This window comes from Trichomycterus rosablanca, chromosome 3 (assembly GCF_030014385.1).
Source record: "Trichomycterus rosablanca isolate fTriRos1 chromosome 3, fTriRos1.hap1, whole genome shotgun sequence".
In the NCBI taxonomy this organism is placed as follows: Eukaryota; Metazoa; Chordata; class Actinopteri; order Siluriformes; family Trichomycteridae; genus Trichomycterus; species Trichomycterus rosablanca.
Genome location: NC_085990.1, coordinates 20,802,551 through 20,818,971, shown reverse-complemented (window position 1 = coordinate 20,818,971; position 16,421 = coordinate 20,802,551). Strand labels below are relative to the sequence as shown.

The window sequence follows — 16,421 nt, the reverse complement described above, 5'->3', positions numbered from 1 at the left end:
TAAAATCATTTATTGAACAAAAATATACCTATAACATTAATATGTGTGGTTTATCTGCACTGTATACCATTCCTTTATTTATTTATTTTTTTTAACCACTCTATCTTGGTCAGGCTTGCAGTGGGTCCTGTATCGCATGTGATAGCAAAACAAGACACAATCTATCCCTCATTTAGACCTAAGGCTATTTAGTGCAATGTTGTCGAGAGGTTTGCAGTGGGTTTGGCACAACCGTTAAACACAGGGCACAAGGCCTAGCAACACAACCTTTACCGTATGCTTGTGTAAAGATGTCTTTTTTAAGTTGGCACCATTAACTTTATTCAGCAGCTTGTTTGTTTACATTACTTTGTGTTTAAAATGGAAAATGATTTTGCCTGACCTTTTTTTTGGTCTGTAGTGTAGAAGTGTGGTCTGTATGTTTGTGTTGCAGTATGCAAATGGATACAGGTAGCAGGTTGGGAAGCTCTAGTGTGGTGTAAGCATTGAGTGTGAGAGTAGAATCACTGTAGATATTCCCTTTCACTTTTTTGTAAATTATAACAATATTAATTAGCATTTTTTTCTATTAAAACCTTTTTTACTGTATTATTTCAGTAATGTAGGACTGTGCTACATAACTGAAAGTGTAACTGCAACAGTAGATGTGACTTGTGCATGTGTATTTCTCTTCATCCTCTTGACAGGATGTTTGTAGGAGTACTTTTACCATGTTGCATTACATATACACACGCAGAACAGACACGATGCTACTTTTGTACAAAGGAACGCTTCCTGCTCTGGAGTAAGTACTCTTCCTGTTGGAGATAAAGAAGATAAAAAAAAGCTTTCTAGATTGCACACATTCACTCACACATTCTGACTGAGCGGAGACCAGCACAGCTCTCAGCAGGAGGAAAGGATTTTTATTGTACAGTACTTTCGGAAAAGCAGACATTACGAATGTGGTATGTTTTCCATACTTAATCCCTTGTGCATTATATTTGTGACCAGGACCGGAAGGAGCAGTAGGGTAACATCCTGTATCCTGCAGAAACATGCTGAAATGTGACCACATTTCACTTTTCAGGACTACTAAAGGCAAAAGTCTCAAGACTGCTTCTCACTTTGTTTCTCTGCTTTTCATTGCAGCGGAGCTTGATGCTGAACACGCCCAAAAGGTTTTGGAAATGGAACATGCACAACAAGCAAAACTAAAGGAAAGACAGAAGTATTTTGAAGAAGCCTTTCAACAAGACATGGAACAGTACCTTTCAACAGGCTACCTACAGATCGCTGACCGGAGAGGTGAGAGTATTTTTTGTTTTTGATTTGAGTACCACTGATAGATAATGTAACAGAAAGTGTAAAATCTAAACGTATGTATCTTTTAGTTGCCCATGAATCTTAAAATTTGCCTAATCTTTTTCACAATCCTTGAGTAGGAGTAGTGCTGTTATTTTTATCTTTTGTTTACTTTGTTATTTATTTCATCAAAGCATTGGCAATACATGTGTAAATATTTGTCATGCTAATAAAACACCATTGTATTGAATATTTTTAAAGTGATGTTCAATATTATAAAAATAAGATACAGTGTGGCTTTATGTTTTTAATGAACCTCACCTGATTTCATATCTTTATTCAGTTGGTCTTAGATTATTCAGTTGATCTAAAAATGACCCATTAGTTACTTGAGCAATGTGGGGCAGGGGAGAGCGCACAGGTCAAAAAAGATTAAAAACCCTTGTTTTAAAAGACTGTTTCTAATAGAAGCTCCCGACTTTAAAAAAAAAAAAAAAATGCATTATTTTATTTATTATTGATTATTTTTTTCTTGTTTTTTATTTATGTTACCGTCCTACATTATTTTGCTACGTTTGACACAGCAGCTACATTGTAATATCAAGCAAGACTAAGAGAAAATAATATTTTATAATAACAGCAGTTTTAGACCTTTATTTCCAAACAAAGTGTTAAATTTTTCGACTCAAGCCTTGGATATTTAAATATTTGCCCTTATCTCTGCCTTGATACAATTTGATTGTGGCGATCCACAGACAGTTCTTTGGTCTTTACGGCTTTACGGCTTGCTTATACAGTGGTGTTCAAAAAAATAGCAGTGATTTTAAAAAAAGCGAATGAAGCACAAAATCATTATAATAACTTTTATTTCCATAAATGCAAATGCACTGAAAATACTACACTTTCAATTCTAAATTACATTACAAAATACTAAATTACAAAATACATTAACAACATTTAGCCAGTTTGTGTTAATCCTTTACAGAAAATAAAAAAAAAGAATATTAGGCTGTTCAAAAAAATAGCAGTGCCAGCATTTTTCTTTAAAAACTCAAAAAATTTATCTATAAACTAAAAATGTTTGAGGTTTCACTTTACTTTAAATGACTGAACTAATATTTAGTGGCATTACAATTGTTTCCGAGATCTGTGTTGCACGGAGTCGACCAACTTCTGGCACCTCTGAACAGGTATTCCAGTCCAGGATGATTAGACTACATTCCACAGTTCTTCTGCATTTTTGGGTTTTGCCTAAAAAAAACGCGCTTCAGATATCAGAACACAAGTTCTCTCTGGGATTGAAGTCAGGGGATTGTGCTGGCCACTCTATTACCTTAATCTTGTTTGTCTCTAACCAAGATGTTTTGGGTCATTGTCATGTTGAAACACCCATTTTAAGGAAATTTCTTCTTCAACATAGGGCAACATGATCTCCTCAAGTATTCTGATATATTTAAACTGATCCATGATCCCTCGTATGTGATAAATAGGCACAACACCATGGTATGAAAAACATCCCATATCATCATTTTGTACCACCATGCTTTACTGTCTTCACAGTGAACTTTGGCTTGAATTCAGTGCTCGAGGGTCATCTGACATACTGTCTATGGCCACTTGACCCAAAAAGAACAATTTTGCTTTCACCAGTCCACAAAATGTTGAGCCATTTCTCTTTGGACCAGTCAATGTGTTCCTTGGCAAATTTAACCCATTCAGGACGCGTCTTTTTCTTAACAATGGGACTCTGCAAGAAGTTCTTGCTGGTAAATTGGCTTCACTTAATCATCTTCTGTACTCACTGGTAACCTCACATGTTCACATGTTCCTTGATCTTTCTGGAGGTGATTATTGGCTGAGTATTTGCCATTTTGGCTATTCTTCCATCCTTTCGAATAGTAGTTCCATGCTTCCTTCTGCGTCTTTCAGGTTTTGGTTGTCACTTCAAGGCATTTGAGATCATTTTAGCTGAGCAGCCAATAATTTGCTGCACTTCTCTGTATGTTTTTTCCCTCTGCAATCAACTTTTTAATCAAAGTACACTGTTCATCAGAACAATGTCTGGAACAACCCATTTTACCCAGTATTTCAGAAGGAAATGTGCTATGACCAACCTGTGCAACATTTGCCACCCTCCTACTTTAAATAAGGGCAAAAATGTACACCCATTCTTCTGCAGAATGAATGACTTCACCAATTGAACTCCTCACTGCTATTATTTTGAACAACCCCCTTTCAATCAATGCTTCGATTACTCAGAATGAGCGGCATGCATGTCCTAATTGTTGGGTTTGTTTTGTTTTCATTACTCTACTACACTTTCAAGTGAATTTTTTTGCTATGTAGAAATAGCATTTCTACTAAAAACAGTGATTTATCAGGTTAATGGTGTTGGACTGCTATTTTTTTTAACACTACTGTATATATATATCAGAGGCAAGCCGTAAAGAACTATCTGTGGATTGCCACAATCAAATAAAAACCTAATTAAAAAAATTCTAATTTGTATTCTGTTAAAGCAGGAAAAATGTAAATAAAAACAGACAGTAATGATTTGCAATTTTTTGACCTGTATTCGAATAAAAACAGCACAAAATCAAGAAAAGTATTCACACTTCCTATCCAATACTTTGCAGAAGGAAAACTCAAGTTTGGATACACTGGGAACACTCAAGCCTTGGCTATTGATTTAAATCCTTGCCCTTATCTATGCCTTGGTACAATTTGATTGTGGCGATCCACAGACAGTTCTTTGGTCTTTACGGCTTGCTTTTTGTCCTGATAATGCAGTATAAAATTGTGGGCCATTGTAAAGTGCACAAAAGTCAAGTGAGTCCAATGTAAATACTGTATATACAGTGTATCACAAAAGTGAGTACACCCCTCACATTTCTGCAGATATTTAAGTATATCTTTTCATGGGACAACACTGACAAAATGACACTTTGACACAATGAAAAGTAGTCTGTGTGCAGCTTATATAACAGTGTAAATTTATTCTTCCCTCAAAATAACTCAATATACAGCCATTAATGTCTAAACCACCGGCAACAAAAGTGAGTACACCCCTTAGTGAAAGTTCCTGAAGTGTCAATATTTTGTGTGGCCACCATTATTTCTCAGAACTGCCTTAACTCTCCTGGGCATGGAGTTTACCAGAGCTTCACAGGTTGCCACTGGAATGCTTTTTCACTCCTCCATGATGACATCACGGAGCTGGCGGATATTCGAGACTTTGCGCTCCTCCACCTTCCGCTTGAGGATGCCCCAAAGATGTTCTATTGGGTTTAGGTCTGGAGACATGCTTGGCCAGTCCATCACCTTAACCCTCAGCCTCTTCAATAAAGCAGTGGTCATCTTAGAGGTGTGTTTGGGGTCATTATCATGCTGGAACACTGCCCTGCGACCCAGTTTCCGGAGGGAGGGGATCATGCTCTGCTTCAGTATTTCACAGTACATATTGAAGTTCATGTGTCCCTCAATGAAATGTAACTCCCCAACACCTGCTGCACTCATGCAGCCCCAGACCATGGCATTCCCACCACCATGCTTGACTGTAGGCATGACACACTTATCTTTGTACTCCTCACCTGATTGCCGCCACACATGCTTGAGACCATCTGAACCAAACAAATTAATCTTGGTCTCATCAGACCATAGGACATGGTTCCAGTAATCCATGTCCTTTGTTGACATGTCTTCAGCAAACTGTTTGCGGGCTTTCTTGTGTAGAGACTTCAGAAGAGGCTTCCTTCTGGGGTGACAGCCATGCAGACCAATTTGATGTAGTGTGCGGCGTATGGTCTGAGCACTGACAGGCTGACCCCCCACCTTTTCAATCTCTGCAGCAATGCTGACAGCACTCCTGCGCCTATCTTTTAAAGACAGCAGTTGGATGTGACGCTGAGCACGTGCACTCAGCTTCTTTGGACGACCAACGCGAGGTCTGTTCTGAGTGGACCCTGCTCTTTTAAAACGCTGGATGATCTTGGCCACTGTGCTGCAGCTCAGTTTCAGGGTGTTGGCAATCTTCTTGTAGCCTTGGCCATCTTCATGTAGCGCAACAATTCGTCTTTTAAGATCCTCAGAGAGTTCTTTGCCATGAGGTGCCATGTTGGAACTTTCAGTGACCAGTATGAGAGAGTGTGAGAGCTGTACTACTAAATTGAACACACCTGCTCCCTATGCACACCTGAGACCTAGTAACACTAACGAGTCACATGACATTTTGGAGGGAAAATGACAAGCAGTGCTCAATTTGGACATTTAGGGGTGTAGTCTCTTAGGGGTGTACTCACTTTTGTTGCCGGTGGTTTAGACATTAATGGCTGTATATTGAGTTATTTTGAGGGAAGAATAAATTTACACTGTTATATAAGCTGCACACAGACTACTTTTCATTGTGTCAAAGTGTCATTTTGTCAGTGTTGTCCCATGAAAAGATATACTTAAATATCTGCAGAAATGTGAGGGGTGTACTCACTTTTGTGATACACTGTATATGCTTTTACCATATATAAAATTTATAAATCCATTCACTGTAATTATTTAGTAGATGCATTGCATAGAACTTTTAACTGATGAGCTGATCTAGTAGCCGGTAGTTTTATCAGTAATAATGACATCTGCTTTGACAGAGCAATGTAAATAATGCAGCATGCGCACAGACAATACAAACTAGAATCTAAACTACTAAGCACTTCCCTAATTAAATATTAATGTTGGGTTAAATGGAAGCTAATGGAGCTTCAGTCAAGATAAAGTCCTTCAGATTTATTGTCTTATCTTTCTTCTATTTTCTGCCTTTCCCTACCACAATACTGCTCTCCCGCTCTTCTGCCATGTGAGGTACGCTAATACTTCAGCTCTCCTTCCTTTTCCTCCTGGATGTAATGCTCTTTGCATGTGTGTTATTTTCTGTGAGTTATGTTTAAATTTACTATATGGCCAAAATTATGCAGACACCTGAACATAAGCCAAGAAGGCCTCACAATCCAAAATCAGATTCATTCATGTTTAGTCAGGGTTGTGTGAAGTTCACTGGATTTCCTACACACCAAACTTATCAAAACTGTCTTTAAGGACCTGTGCACTGGAACAGGAAAGAACCTTTGCCAAACTTATGCAAAAAATTGGAAGAGTGTAGTTTATTACATAAATACTGTGAGCCAGATGTTCTATATCAGGGGTGTCAAACTCACGGCCCGCGGGCCAGATCCGGCCCGCCACGTCATTTTATGTGGCTCGCGAGAGCTTAAACGACTGTACAATTGTTGTGATGGTTCGAGTCATTACAGAGATGTACTTATAATTTAATGGGACACCTGCACCTTTAAGTGCAACTGGTGACATCGTAGTCATGGCAACTAACTTTGACCTTCGCTGAGAAGCCATGTGACTTTTACGGCAAAAGAACGCGGGTAGTAATGTAAACAATAATAATAAATATAAATAATTATCTTGCAGTATAATACCAAAGCATCGTCTGTAAGTAGTGAAGTACTAAATGTTTAGTGAGTATATCACAGCGTTTTAGTTACAAATTTACCGTAATTAAATACAATTGTTACCGTTACTATAGCAATTAGTATCTTTACACAAAATGCTAACTCGTTAGCGCTATTTTACGTTTGGTTAAATCTCATATTGTACCAGATGTAACACTCGACTACAGCTGTGTGCTTGTACTGTATTAAGTTATTTATTGTTTTTATTGTTTGTATTTTTACTTCATTCTGGTGCACACAGTGTATCACACAGCTGGGAAGCAAATAAAACCGACTGTATTCTGAAGAGAGCTGTCTGTCTGTCTGTCTAGCTGAGCAAGGGGGATAAACTATTAGTGAGGGCAGAACAATTGTCTTAAAATACACTGTAAAATCATACATTAACTGCATCTCTCAAAATGCATGCTGATTTTGTGACCTGCAAAGTGACACATCCCGCCAGTAGATGATGTTAAGAAATATTTACACATAATCCCAAAATGTACAAGAAGATAAGTAAGAAAATTAAGCAGAAGGAGGAAATTTAATGAAAATGAAAACAAGTTTGTGCTTCAGGAAGAGAAAACGGTGCGTCTCTTGTGTTATGAGGCTGTGTCTGTGGTAAAGGAGGACAATATAAATGCAAAATTTAGCCTCCAAGAAAAACAACAGACTGCAATCACAGCAGAATACGTTACAATTGGCCCTTTGAGGGCCACAATAATGCTGATGTGGCCCTCGGTGAAAATTAGTTTGACACCCCTGTTCTATATGGTCCTATTCCAACTATGGAGTTGTGGCCCTTCACTTTGCCTCCCCTCTTTACAGCTATACCAACCTCCACTATTCTGGGAGGGGTTTCCACATGATTTTAACAGTTTTGTTAAACCATGTCTTTATAAACCTTTTTTGTGCACAGCCTTCATACCTTTGTTATCAGTGGGTTTGGATGAAACATCTGAACTCACTAAGTAATTAGTAAGGGTGTCCACATACTTTTGTTCATGTAGTGTATGTGCATGTTTGCAAGGCATGTGAGAAAGACATCAACTCTGTAATTTCTCCAGTGGAAAAAAATGCCAAGAGACCATTACTTTTAAGTGAGCTCATTTATCTGATATTATGTTATTTTAATGGCTCATAAAAATTCACTGTCTGTCATTTTGTCTTTAAATGAATTAGAATCGGCTATCAAAATTCATGATAGGTGCACCTGTTCTAATCTAAACCTGAGTATACTGAGTGCAGTGTTTGTTCCAAGTCACTTGTCATTACTGCTTTCTCATTGCTTAAAAATGAAAGTGCACCATATTGTTTCTCTTGGCAGCGTGTCCAATAGGCAGCATGTCCTCTATGGAGGTGAACGTAGATATGCTGGAGCAGATGGATCTTACCGATGTGTCTGACCATGAGGCTCTGGATGTCTTTCTCAATTCTGGTGGTGATGATAATACCGTCTCTCCATTCAAAGGTAAATCAGCCTTTTTAAAATGAATACATGCATGTAAACAAATTTTGCCATTTATATTTTTCATTGTTTTGTGTCATTGATGATAACATGAATGATGCATTATGTAGTTCATATATAACCATAGCCAAACTTTTTTTTTTTTTCTTTTTTTTTTTTATTCATGGCAATATTATATAATTTATACTATTTTAATATATTATTATTTTAATTATAAGTTAAAGAACTAAAACTATAAAAAGGCATAAACATGTATAGGAATGAATGCATAGGGGTGAGTGGGATCCATAAATTTGAGCCAGTAAAATACTATATTTAATCATGACAAGACTATTAGGTCCTTGGACTCCTGTAGGCTTTCTGTCATTGACGTATACAAGCTAGAATAATTAGACCTCAGTGAGCAGGCCTACTAACTGTAATTACATTGAAACATTGCTATCATGTACAATTTTTACTATTATTTGACTGTTTTAGCAATTAGTCGATCAGCACTTACAGTCAAGCCAGAAAGTCTGCACACTCTTTTCACCTTCTCCAAGTTTCAATCTATTTTAACTCATTCTATAATAGATTGGGTTCTCTCTTTGCCTCAAACATTTACACACAATCACCAATAATTATGAAGTGAGGGATTATGAAGTGAAGGGTTTAGAAAATATGCAATTTTATTTTACTAACAAAAATGGTTTATTTAGGGGTTACATATCTGTACACACCCTTAGCCTAATACTTGGTTGATGCACCTTTGTCAGCAATTACAGCTTCAAGCTGTCTTGGGAAAGAAGCTATGAGCTTGGCACACTTGTTTCTGGACATTTTTACCCATTCCTCTTGGCATATCCTTGCAAGCTCCATCAGGTTAGATGGGGAGCGTCGGTACACAGCCATTTTCAGCTCCTTCTCCATCATGATGCTGCCACGGCCATGCTTCACTGTAGGGATGGCATTAGCCAGGTGATAAGCGGTGCCTGGTTTCTGCCAGATGTGGTGCTTAGTATTCAGGCCAAAAAGTTCAATTTTGGTTTCATCAGACCAGAGAATCTTGTTTCTCATGGTTTGAGAGTCCTCAAGGTGCCTTTTGGCAAACTCCAAGCAGGCTGTCATGTGTCTTTTAGTAAGGAGTGGCTTCCATCTGGCCACTGTACTATAAAGGCGTGATTTGTGGAGTGCTGCCTGGATGGTTGATCTTCTGATCATCTCCTCAATGATACGCTGGAGCTCTGTCAGAGTGACCCTCGGGTTCCTGTTCACCTCCCTGGCCAAGGCCCGTCTTCCCCGATCACTCAGTTTGACCGGACGGCCAGGTCTAGGAATATTTTTGGTGGTTACAAACTTCTTCCATTTACGAATGATGGTGGCCACTGTGCTCTTTGGGACGTGTAAAGCTGCAGTAATTTTTCTGTACCCTTCTCCAGATCTATGCCTTGACACAATCCTGTTTCTGAGGTCTGCAGATAATTCCTTTGACCCATGGCTTGGAGCTTGCTCTGATATGAACTGTCAGCTGTTCATATGTGTGCTTATATAGGCAGGTGTTGGCAATCCCCAGTCATGTCCAATCAAATTAAATTTACAACAGGTGGACTCCAATTAAATTGTAGAATCATCTCAAGCAGTATCAGTGAAAACAAAATGCACCTCAGCTCACTTTTGGGTGTCATATCAATGAGTGTGCTCACTTGTGTACATATAATATTTTACATTTTGATTTTTAATAAATTAAAACAAATGTCTAAAAACCTGCTTTTACTTTGTCATGGTGGGCTGTTTTGTGTAGAATTTTGTGACAAAAAATGAACTCAATCTATTATAGAATGAGTCTGTAATGTAATAAAATGTGGTGAAAGGGGTGTGCAGACTTTCCGGGTTGACTGTAGGTACAGTTGCAATTGACATTATTTAACCTATTAAGAAAATAAAGATTTAATTTTATACACTTTTTACTTCAGATTAAGTTTTTATCAGTTAAACACAACAATACTATCCCACAGTCATGCATGAAGGTCATGCAGGGAAATGACCATTTCCTGAAGCTGCAGGAAATGGCAATCTTGACCATGTGACTAACATCATGAATTCACAGAAAAACCAAGGCATTTCATGACGGAATGTTAAGCCTCTTGTGGTAAAATTGAACCTTGGTAATTGGACTTTTAAGCAAGACAGTAATCCAAAGCACTTCCAAGTCAACCAAAACTTGAGTAAAGAATTGGTACTGAAATATCCTGGAGGTGACTTCTCAGTCTCTGAATTTAAATGCCAGAGAAAATCTGAGATTTAAAGAAAGTAGTTTCAGCGTTAAAGCCATCAAAGCTCAATGATCTGGAAGCTTTTACATGAGAAGGATGGGTAAAGATTCCAGAAAAGATGTGTCAGGAGCTTGTTAGCACTCACCAAATTGCTTATTGGAGGTTACAAAGGCAAAAGATGTTCCACTAATACTGAGGCTGGGGGTGTGCTAAATTGGTTAGATATAATCAATATACACCATTTTGGCAGGATCCCAGTACTTTAATTGAAGCATCCTTTATTTTTATTTAGCTTTATGTCCTTTAGCTTATGACCTAAAAATGAATCCGTTTTTTTTTTTACTCGTGTGTGGTGTAAGCCAATGTCTGGCAGTAAATGTATTACCTCTCAATGTAAAAAAAAATCTAAAAACAACAAATACAAAAGTGATTTTTGTACACTGAATGGCCAGAAGTTTGTAGACACAACTCATATTTATTGAGTTCAGGGGTTTTAGCCACACCAACTGTTTATACAAAAGGTAAATAAAATCAATTGGATGAAATAAATATGCTTCTAACTTTGTGTTAACAGTTTAGGGAAGGCATTTTTCTTTTCCTGCAGGACTGCATAAAGCCAAGTCCATAATTTTATGGTTTGATGAGTTGGAGGTTTGGAAGTACCCAACTGAACACCTTTAGGATGAATTACATTTACATTTTCAGCATTTAGCAGACGCCTTTATCCAAAGCGACTTAGATTACAGTTACAGTATTTAGGGTTAAGGGCCTTGCTTAATGGCCCAACAGCAGTAACCAGGTAGTGGTGGGGCTTGAACCAGCGACCTTCTGATTACTAGTCCAGTACCTTAACCACTAGGCTACAGCGTGCCCTTTTAGAATTAGAATTACAATTGTTAGCCAGGCATTCTCAACCAATAATGTCTGACCTCACAAATGCACTTTTGGCTTAATAGGCACACATTGCTAAAATCTTGTGGAAGGACCTCCCAGAATAGCAGCAAAAGAGGTCCAACTTCATAGTAATGGCCATGATCATTAATGTCTAACAAGCTAATGGACAGGTGTCCACATACCTTTGGCCATATAGTGTATGTAAATTTTGTAGTGACAAAAGACATCCTTGATTTTAAAAGAGAAAATGAGAATAAAACATTTGAAACGTTTTGTGATGCTGCTGTGGACTGAACATTATGGACATTGTTTTGTTGTGGTGCAGCTCCAGACCCTGACATCAGCCTGGAGGTTCAGAAACAGAAACAAATCATGTCGTCCGTCTCGTCGTCCTGCACGGACTCGTACAGCGGCGTCACCGAGGGGCCGGATGAGGAGGATGATGATGCCAGTGACGAGAGCAGCGAGGCTAGACACTCCCCGCTGGTGCAGTGTGATGAGGAGGACGTGCAGGCCGACACGGCTCTTGTGGGCCTTCAGGAAAGCGACGAGCAAATTAAAAACTCAGATGACAGTGACACACAGACGCCCTAGTGCTCTGAAGAAAGGTAATAAGGTGTTAGACACGTGGGTACAAGACTTAGCCGAGTTGAACAATTGCTAAACCGGAAGTCCGAGACATTTTTCTGTTGACCTGGAACAGAATTATCTGAACTCGAGGCAAAGCTTTGAGATGAACTGACTCGGTTCAGAGAACATTAGTCTGTTTTTCAGCACTGTGATTTTCATGAAATAATACTGTTCATTATATGGCACACTTCCTATATTATATAAAAGCATAAAGCCTCTGAAATTATAAAATATTTACTGGAAAATATAGAATGATAGTAAAATTAATATAGTACAATTATTACACGTATATAGAATGACTTTTTTGTGTTCTTCGGCTCATTTGTGCAACAAGATCATGGTGAATCAAACTGTACCTAATTTAACGATCTATTTAAGATTTAAGAGTTCTGATCAAATGCTCAGCTCACAAAGCTTGTGTTTTTCTTCCAGATCTTGAATAAAATGGCTGTCTACATTTATTATTTGTGTTGACTGAAGAGAATTTTCTAGAGTACTCAATTACCCATTTTGCACCGACACGGAACGGTTCCGGTTTGCAAACTTGATTTTGAACTGGTTCCATGTGTTTCCACTGAAAAAAAGAGGTTCAAGACACGAACTTGTGTTCTAATCTGGCATCACAGAATACTTGTTGTTTCAGCGCGAACCGTGACGTCATCTGTGGGCGTGTCAGTGTGTATCAAAGGTTTGGGTGCTTTCACATGAGAAACTCCAAAACCGCTGTGCTGTTGTTTCATATGGAGTTTAATGCTGTATTTTCATCTTTTAAAGTACACCTGAATTAATTTTGAGCCAGTTTGCTGCTGATATTTTCAAAGTGCCTTCAATAAGATGAACTGTGTGATATGACGTGGTAAAAGTGACCCAGAAAGTACAAAAAACTTAACGTGGCTTGTTGTACTAAAACATGATGGTTGATTGATATTTCATACAAATGGATGTTCTTGACGTGGAACACTTTAGTGATGTTTCGCCACTTAAGCGCTGAGCAAAACGGCTATTTGCGCCAAAGGTTGCGGTGAGAGCGAGAAGAGCAAAACGCTTCTCACGTGAATGCACTAAAGAAAGCAACAATGGCGACAAACACGTCTACGTCTTCTTATCACCAATAGTTGATCTGTAACAACAGAGCAAAAGCTCTACATGCTCCGCCATCATGTTACTACTTTTTACTTTCGTTACTACTTTTTACCATTGATGACACATGCTTGGTTCCCAAAAACTGGTGGAACCGCGGGTCGGTTCTCTAAAAAAAACACAAAGGTTCGAAGAAACCTGAACAGGACCGGTTCAAGAACCAGGGTTGTTTTGGTGGAAAAGCGCTATGTGTGTATGTAAGTTTTCCCCAGGTACATCTTACTTCTTAATAATATGCCAGTAGATGAACTGGCTGCTGTTAGGTATAAGAAAGTGGATGGTCAAGTGTATGTTGGCCTGTGCTGGATCGACAACAAATCCAGTTCTTGTTCGAGTTCAGTCAAATCTCTCTTCAAGTCCATCCACAGATTTAGAATCGGACCGGATTTAGACTTGGCCACAATAAAATTTACCTTCCCTTTAGTAAGTCACGTGTTTGTTTGCAGTTTGTTTAGGGTCATTGTTTTACTCCCTATCTTACCTGCCAGCTTTATGTAAAGCTTGAGATTGTTGTCACATGTACAAACTGACCAGTCTCTAACATAAAGACTTGTAAGTTCTTTAAAGTTGCCTCTTGGTAGCTTCCCTGATCAATACCCTCCTGGCTCGGTCATTCAGTTTGCAGGGATGGCCCATATACTATACACCAACCAGTCATAACATTATGACCACTGACAGGTGAAGTGACTAACACAGATTATCTCTTCATCACGGCACCTGTTAGTGGGTGGGATATATTAGGCAGCAAGTGAACATTTTATCCTCAAAGTTGATGTGTTAGAAGCAGGAAAAATGGGTGAGCGTAAGGATTTGAGCGAGTTTGACAAGGGCCAAATTGTGATGGCTAGACGACTAGGTCAGAGCATCTCCAACACTGCAGCTCTTGTGGGGTGTTCCTGCTGTGTCTGCAGTGGTCAGTATCTATCAAAAGTGGTCCAAGGAAAGAACAGTGGTAAACCGGCGACAGGGTCATGGGCGGCCAAGGCTCATTGATGCACATGAGGAGCAAAGGGGTATTTGCAGGTGTCCAGGAGAGCATAATATACACATCTATTTGAATGACTTGCAACTGGGCAGTTAACAATTCTCCAAGGTAGTTCATCTAACCGTAAGCTGCAGTTTTAAGAGTCTTAGAGAAATCACAACCTAGTCTTATGGGTAAGTGGATGACAAAATGCTGAGAAAATGTGGTAATTATAATAATAATTATTATTATCTGCTGATGCAATAGTCATTTAAGCACATACACTACTAAAATGATGTAAATTAAATTATTTAAATGATATGAAATAAAGTGGTGGAAAAAGTTCAATTTTAGTAACAACCAATCATCATGTCTTTGTTAAAATATCCTCCAGTTCTGTTGAAACCAAAGGTAATACTGTTTTTAAACTGGTGCATAAAAGCTAAATGATTTATTACTAAGCAATCAGAATTATATCAACAATATTAAAGGATTGACAGTGATTTTTTATTACAACAAAATTATACAAACCTAAAAAGTAAAAAAGGCCAGTAACCAAAAAAACACTAGATTGAAGACTGTAAAACAACGTTTATAAATAAAAGGAAAGCCAGACAATAGGGTTACGGTAGAAAACAGGGGGGGAAAGTGATCAGAAACATTTTAAGGCCATAAAGAGTTTACAACCACATGTTTTTGAAAACACTTCATATTTACTATGCTTATACACCAGGCTTTTTGGAGAGGGTGACTATGTGGCACTATGGGATTTTAGTACAGTCAGTGCAGTATGGCTAGCTACTACATGGTTGACTTGAGTTTTCCCTTAGAGTAAAAAAAAGTAAAGCTAATAAACTAGGGGTCGTCACTATTACGTAATTATTCGTGATGAAGCAGCACTTTCATGTTACAACAGCAACCCTGTGACATCGAACTCTTACAGGAAAGGAAAACGTTAGGGGAGTAAGGCTTTGTCTTTATCTTAATTTCCCTCTGCCAGCCTTTTCTCGAAAGGCTTTATTTTAGGCAACTATTTACATATAAACATAGTTTTAAACATTAATGTTAGATAATAATGCTATTACACTTTATTGATAGGGGTTGAAGTCTTTGAGCACCTCAAGATCTTGTGCATTTACGATTGAGGGTGCGATTACTGTATCACAAAACCATTCTTGATGCATCTTGAAACTCTACATCAGTGGTTCTCAAACTGTGGTACGACTACCACTGGCGGTATTCAAATACAAAATTCTAATTATTCTATATAAAATTCAGACACTGTACAACACTACATCCATTAACATCACCAGTTCTGCTTATTATACACCTCTGCCTATGTGTATAGTGCGTGTTAAGTGTGTGTGAGGTGTATTGGTTCCTGTAAGATGACACTTAAGAGTTCTCTGTTTAATCAGGTCTGTCTGGAAAGCCTGGAAGAACTGAAACCAATTCAAGACGCACACTGGAAAACCTAGAGTGGCCTTTTCTTGAATGTACAAACACATCACTGATGGTCTGAGGCATTTTTTTTTCCTATTTTTATTTATGCATTTTCTCCCCTTTTTCTCCCTTTTAGTGTGTCCACCAATGCTGATCCCTGCTCTGATTGAGTATAACGAAGCTAACCCACGCCCCCTCCGACACGTGGGCAGCATGTCGTATGCATCTTATCACCTACACTTTGATGAGTGCAGTGCAGCTCAGCACTGTGTACGGAGAGACACACCCTGAGAGCACTCTTTCCTCATCTCTGTCCAGGTGCCATCAATCAGCCAGCAGAGGTCGTAATTCCATTAGTTATGAGAGAGAGACCCTATCCAGCTTTATCCCACCCATATCTGAATAACAGGCCAATCTTTGTTCATGTGGCCGCTCAGCCTAGCCGACAGGCAGAGCTGACATTTGATACGATGTATTTGAGATCCCAGCTCTGGTTCCAGCGTGTGTTTTTACCGCTGTGTTACCCGAGCGGCTGAGGCAAAGTAAATTTTAAAGCTGGAGTGAGTGATATACAGCATTTATTCGGACACACGACACTGAGAAATAACTGAGCCCAATTTGCATAAGTGATTCTTTTTAAAAGTATATAGCTACTCGTCCTAATCATTAAGTACAGCTTTTTATACCACTTACTGCTAGCAGGTGTATAAAATTCAAAACATTAAAATGATTCACTAATAGGTAATTTGAGAAGTTTGGTTGAAAGACTGTAAGTGGCCTCTGCAAAACCTTGACTTAAACCCCATTAAACATGTTTGGGATGAATTGGAACATTTTTCATTTAGCATCAGTGCCATGCC

At 38.5% G+C, this 16,421-nt stretch overlaps 1 protein-coding gene across 3 annotated transcripts in view; it reads left to right on the top strand.

Annotated features, from left to right (window-relative positions):
- Positions 1-12,475, top strand: part of dtnbp1a (dystrobrevin binding protein 1a) — a 68,310-nt gene extending 55,835 nt beyond the window's left edge. For 2 of the 3 annotated variants that reach the window (XM_062991953.1, XM_062991952.1), the window contains exons 8-10: positions 1,132-1,287; positions 8,098-8,241; positions 11,710-12,475. In XM_062991953.1, coding sequence (XP_062848023.1) covers positions 1,132-1,287; positions 8,098-8,241; positions 11,710-11,978 — 569 coding nt within the window. In that variant the 3' untranslated portion in view covers positions 11,979-12,475. The remainder of the gene's footprint in view (positions 1-1,131; positions 1,288-8,097; positions 8,242-11,709) is intronic. The other variant, XM_062991954.1, reaches the window with a different exon arrangement.
- Positions 12,476-16,421: the final 3,946 nt, after the last annotated feature.